The sequence below is a fragment of the Cucumis sativus genome, chromosome 3 (genome assembly GCF_000004075.3).
Source record: "Cucumis sativus cultivar 9930 chromosome 3, Cucumber_9930_V3, whole genome shotgun sequence".
Classification (NCBI taxonomy): domain Eukaryota; kingdom Viridiplantae; phylum Streptophyta; class Magnoliopsida; order Cucurbitales; family Cucurbitaceae; genus Cucumis; species Cucumis sativus.
The window spans coordinates 19736095-19742442 of NC_026657.2; the positions used below are offsets into that span (position 1 = coordinate 19736095).

Below are 6348 nucleotides of genomic sequence, written 5' to 3' on the forward strand. Positions count from 1 at the left end.
CATTGGTGTGAAAATTGTATAATTTCAAATTTGTCATTCTCAGCTACATTATTGTCATTCTAATGGTTCGTGTAATGGTGGAGCTGCATGGAGAACAGAATAAAACTATAAGGAAATTGAGAAATGTGATAGTTAATAGTGTTGTTGTTAAATTGGAGAACGATGACAGTTATTTAACAAAATAAATTGTCACGATTGCTCTATATGTGACAGAAATAACATGTCGTCATAAGATAAACAATGACAATTTTTTTAAAAAAAACTGTCACGATTGCATTTATTTGACTGGAAAAAAATGTCGTCAATGGCAAAACACATGACATTAATGTTATCGAAAAACTGTCACGATTGCACAATGTTGACTGGAAAAAAATGTCGTCAATAACTAAACAATGACATTTTTACAAAAAAAAACTGTCGCGAAAAACATATTCATGACAATTAATACATGTCACGATAATAGAATTCGTGACAATTATTTAACTGTCGTTAATAAAGAAATGATGATAGTTATTGAATGTCATAAAATAAATTATGACAGTTATTGAATGTCGTGAATGTTGATTAACGACATTTATTTCATGTCATAAAACAACCTATTGCGACAGTTTTCAAAAACTGTCGTCGAAGGCTTCCATGACTCCCGCTTCTATGACTGAAATAACTGTCGCGAAATCCGGTTCGCGACAGTAAATAACTGTCGTCGTAGCCCACTTTTGTACTAGTGGATATACACGCGTGTATTAAATCTAAACGATCTTGGTTTAAGATCGTATACCGAGATCTTTTAAATTTGGTATACGATCATGTAGCAAAATCTATACGATTGTATACTAATATCTCAACGATTTTTTTTTTTCAAGATCGTGTACTAAACATAAATATTTTATTTTTGGTACACGATCTTGTAGATTTTTTTATATTTGGTATACGATTGTGTGCCAATATCCCAACGATTTTTTTCAAGATTGTGTATCAAAAAAATCATTGAAATGCCTACATAAAATTTAAACGGTGTTTGTGTGTATAAAAGATTATGAAAAAAATTATTTAGATTTGGCTACCCAAATTTAAACGATAAAAAAATCTTGAAAAGTTTAGATTTAACAATTGCAGATAGGTAAAAATAGTCAAATTTAAATGATGGTTTCTTATTACTTTAGATGTCAATTAATCACGAGACATTTTTGGTAATTTTGATTGTGAGTATGTGAGATTTTTGTTTGTTTTTGAAATTGTTTCGTAAATATGTTGCTAAAATATTAAAAGTTTCCAACCAATTTGAACCCTGGGTTAAGACCCGATTGGATAGGGGTCAAACCGAAATGGTCAGGGTTCACGTGATATTTGGGAACTATGCCCTAAACTTGGGGTTGGTTTTTTCTTATTTTATATTTTATTTTAGGAAAAAGTATTAATGTATTTAATTTTCTGACATGTTTTTTGATGTGAATCACATGAAAAAAGAAAGCAAAGGTAATTGGTGCTTCCAGCGTAGAAAATAATAATAAATAAAAATTATTTATGCACTCCAGCTTCTAGCAACACATTCAAGGAGAACGAGAAACCTAGATTCTAGATCAGATAGCCGAAGAAAAGAAAAATCCAATCCCTTGTTTCTCTTTTCATTTTTGACCCAAATTGAGGCCACCCATCCTTACAAATTCAGATCCCTTTCTAATTTCAGGTCAGTTTTTCTACTCTGTTCTTCGAGTATTCTTGGATTTTTGATTCATTTCGTCGCTTCACTGCCTTCACTTTCTTGCTCTCAATAACTTAATTTGGAGAATTACTTGTCGTTTGAAGAGGAATTCAAATCGGGGTTTCCTCGAAATTCAATTCCATTTCCATTTTCTTTGCTTATTTGAGTCATTTAGACCTTTTCTTGCTATGGGGAGGGGATTTTAGAATTACAGTGGGATTGGGTTGCGTTGGGTTCCTTTCTTCTGCTGATTTCATTTCTTAAAGATGGGTGAAAAATTTTGGGCTAGTGAAGAAACGAGAGTTGTGGTGGAATCAATTGTTGGCAGTGAAGCTTGTGAGTTCTTGATTTCATTGGCATCTATCAATATCTTACCGCAAGACTCCTTGCAATTTTCTCTTGGTGATTCAAGTGTGAATCAAGGGTTAAGCCAAGTTTTGGATGGTTCAAGTTGGAATTATGCAATCTTTTGGCGTGTGGTTACCTTGAAATCTGGGGCTTTGGCTTTGATTTGGGGTGATGGGAACTGTAACGATTCAAAGATTGAGATTGGAATTTCTAGTGTGGATGTTCAAGGAGGGAAGAAAGAGGAATTGAAGACGCAAGTGCTTCAAATGCTTCAATCTTCATTTGGTCGGTCTGATGAAGATGGATATGGAGCAAGGAGAGATGAAGCATCGGATATCGAGATGCTTTACTTAACTTCCAAGTATTACAAGTTTATGTGCGACTCTGGGAGCAGTCTTGGGGAGTCCTACAAATCCGGTAAGTCTATATGGGCTTCAGATGTAACGAGTTGTTTGCGTAATTACCAATCGAGAGGTTTTCTAGCTAAAGTGGCTGGTTTCCAGACATTGGTGTTTGTACCAGTGAAGTTGGGAGTTGTTGAACTTGGATCTACTAAATCAATTCCTGAAGATCAGGGTGTTCTAGAGTTGGTTAGAGCTTCCTTTGGGGGATCAATTACTGCCCAATTGAAGGCATTTCCAAGGATCTTTGGACACGAACTAAGTTTAGGTGGAACAAAACCTCGATCGCTTAGTATTAATTTTTCACCGAAGTTGGAAGATGATACTAATTTTTCATCAGAAGGTTATGAGCTGCAAGGTTTAGGTGGTAATCATATATTTGGGAACTCTTCAAACGGTTGCCGAGGTGATGATAATGATGCAAAAATGTTTCCACATGGAAACCAAGAAGTTGTGGGGGGTTTCAATGCTCAAACAAGGCTTTCGACTATGGAGTTCCCGAGGGATGAGTCGTCTCCTCAAGGAGATGATAGAAAACCTAGAAAGAGAGGGAGAAAACCTGCTAATGGGAGAGAAGAACCGTTGAATCATGTGGAAGCTGAGCGACAGAGACGTGAGAAACTTAACCAACGATTCTATGCATTAAGAGCTGTTGTCCCAAATATCTCTAAGATGGACAAGGCTTCTCTGCTTGGCGATGCTATTACCTATATTACTGATCTCCAAATGAAAATCAAGGTTATGGAGACTGAAAAACAAATCGCCAGTGGCAGGGAGAAAAACACAGAGATCGATTTTCACGCAAGAGAAGAGGATGCTGTTGTGAGGGTGAGTTGTCCATTGGACTTGCACCCTGTTTCTAAAGTAATCAAAACATTTAGGGAACATCAAATTGAAGCTCAAGAATCTAACGTCACAACCAGCACTGACAATGACAAAGTTATTCACTCGTTCTTCATTAGAACTGAAGGTGGTGCTGCAGAACAATTGAAGGAGAAGCTGGTGGCTGCCCTATCAAAATGATGTTATATGTAAAGTACCACTTCTATAAATATATAGAGCGAAGGCTTCACATGTTGATTTTCACGTTGTTCTATATGACTAGTTTATATACTTTGTTGTATTAAAATGTGGAAATTGCCTTTTAGTGAAGTTTGTAAAAGCCAAATTACATTCTTCCTCTGTTTGTTTATAGTATCTAGATGTGCCATGTTCTGTATTGGATTGATAATTAATATAAGTTAAAACATCAGTTATTAATTGAACTATGTTTAAACCTTCACATTTCTTTGTTTCTTAGTGTCTTCGATGTGCTTTTTTTTATTAACTAGTCCAATCATTTCCAGAACCCGTTTAGTTAACGATCAAGATTTCCACTCCTTTAAATAAAACTATTGAAATTATTCGTTGTCCGAGTTCAAGCTTCATTTGAGCTTGGCTTTGATTGAAGAAAATGAAAGAGTATGTCAAGAGTCTGTCTTTAACTTTTAGGGTTCTGTTTAGTCGAGTTTTGTTAAAGAATTAAAGAGGCAAGTGATGAATATTGAAAGTTGAATTCTTACCCATATTTTGAGTTAATACATTTCATCCTTGACTTTTAATTTCTCAAATTTAAATTTTACTGTTGTAATAGTTGGTGCAATTTATACATTCATTGAATTAATTATTTATACGTTTTTATATTATTTGCCGGTTTATGGGTAATTTTTAAATTCAGCTGTGTGAAGTCACTAATTGCAACACTAGTTCAAGTTCTATGTTCAACGTCAAGTTAGTTGAAATTGAAATTCCCAAATTTTATTGTTGTAATATGGATAAAAAATAGTTATTGAAGTAGAAACCACGTTTTCACCACAAATGGAAAATAGTAAATAAATTGCGAAATTAAAAAAAAAAAATTGAAAATTACTCTTTCTTTATGTATGTCTTTGAATTTTGCTCCTTAGCTAACCTTCCAACCAAAGACCATCTATTCTATACAAATTTTAGAACATTTATGAAATGTGAAGTGTAAAATTAAAAATGATAGTTTATGGGCACATATTTTTTAGATTTGGAATTGCGTTTGTGGGAGTAAAAAACACCATTTAGATCGTCAGTTAAATCTAATTATTTATTAATTTATCTGCAATCACTTTTTAAATTGTTCTTATGCTCAAAATCACCTTTACATCGCCATTAGCTTTAGAATTTTTACTTTAAGCAAAAAGATTAGCTTACTAAATGTAACCAAACATCCGAATACACCTTGTGTAACAAAAATGAAAAACCCATGAAGTCGATAAAATATTTTCATAAATTTTAAATTTGCTCTCGACATTTTGAATGATTCGTCAATTCTCTTTCTTCTTATTCCTTGCAATTTATTCATCTTCTCTTCCAAGTTTCTTCGACTCCTCTTCTAGATTTTCATTCTTCTGTTTTTATTCATTTCTCTTTCTTTCGTCTAGTTTCTCTTTCAAAATATCAAGATAGTTTAAATATCACTTTGATATGATCTAAGCAATCGCTTACCTAGTAAACACAATGAACATAATCGTTTGGCATTAATGTTAGTACGATCATTTAGATTTGAAGTCATCTTCACATCGTTTAAAAAGAACTACATAATAATGTAGATATCATCTAAACGATCTTTTATCATAGTTAACATGATTGTTTTGCTAGGTCAACACAGGTGTTTAGATTTGAAGTCATTTTCCCATTGTTTAAAAAGAACAACACGTTTGTGTTGATATGATCTAAACAATCGCTTACCATAGTCAACAAATTGTTTAGGGTGATCAACACGATCATTTAGATTTAAAACATTTTTTTCATCGTTAAAAAAACTACACGATCGTGTATCATGATCGTTTAGAAGAAAAGAATTACATGCACGCGTGTGGCTAATTAATCGTGTGTTGATTGAGACAATTTTTGTATTTTTCATTGTGGGTCTGTGAATTTTTTTCGTTTTCAAAATTGTTCTATAAAGTGTAAATATTTTGTGGACGTGTGTTATATTTTTTTAAAAATTCCTTAATTAAACTTTTAAAACTATCATCTTAGACTAAGTTTGATATTAACGTCAATATAATTTGGTGAGTCATAATGATTTATTAATTTTATCAAGTAAATATACATTTTTATGTAAAATTAAAAAAAGTTTACCACACTATTTTTACTACTTTTCCTTTACGATTTTTTCTCTCTAAATATTGTTAATTATGAAGAATGATTAGGTGACTTTGATCCCCAAGACAACTCTGTTTTATTTAAACAATAAAAAGGAAAAACATTTCAATCAGTCTTTGTAAAAAATTGTTAACCGACCCTCGGATTTTGGGTCAAATATTACACAGCTTTCCCAAACAAGAAAATAAAGTCACATCTTAAGCTAACAGTAACTAGAGAACTTACGATTATTATTCTACGAGTTGTTATAATTTCTTTGATCTCAAGTTTTTGATTAATTATTTAGGATTTAAATAATATGTTTGGATGTTTTCCAACAGTATTTTATATATGAATGGTCCAACCTACGTGTTCTTTGATTCATTCTAACGTTGTTGTCAACCTTCAAACTACATTACTCAGTCAAATCAATCTTTTTTTTTTTTTTTTAATTAAAACACTTCTAAAAAGTCTTTGGTCAATTTACACCAACGATACTATAAATATCAACCCAACTCTCAATTCGTCTCATTCTCATTTCTCTTTACATACTTCAACTACTTCTTCCTAAGCCAAAAACAAAAGAAAGAAAGAAAGAAAGAAAGAAAGAAGTTGGTATTATTTGTATTGAAATTAAAAGATGGGCATCTCTCAAAAGAATGTGTTGTTATTTTTCATTATCTTGGTAGCTTCTTCACAAGTTATGGTGGGAGCTAGGGTTATGAAAGTAGAGAAATGGAT

At 32.5% G+C, this 6348-nt stretch overlaps 1 protein-coding gene across 1 annotated transcript; it reads left to right on the forward strand.

The window, feature by feature from the left end:
* Window positions 1-1479: 1479 nt before the first annotated feature.
* LOC101219851 (transcription factor bHLH3) lies at window positions 1480-3733 on the forward strand. Its single transcript, XM_011653141.2, has one exon. It carries the CDS (start codon window positions 1969-1971, stop codon window positions 3472-3474), a length of 1506 nt encoding a protein of 501 aa, XP_011651443.1. The 5' UTR covers window positions 1480-1968; the 3' UTR covers window positions 3475-3733.
* The last annotated feature ends 2615 nt before the right edge of the window (window positions 3734-6348 follow it).

Bases quoted from the DNA above. Each gene is read 5' to 3' on its own strand.
- LOC101219851 (XM_011653141.2), top strand. From the start codon at position 1,969: ATGGGTGAAAAATTTTGGGCTAGTGAAGAAACGAGAGTTGTGGTGGAA.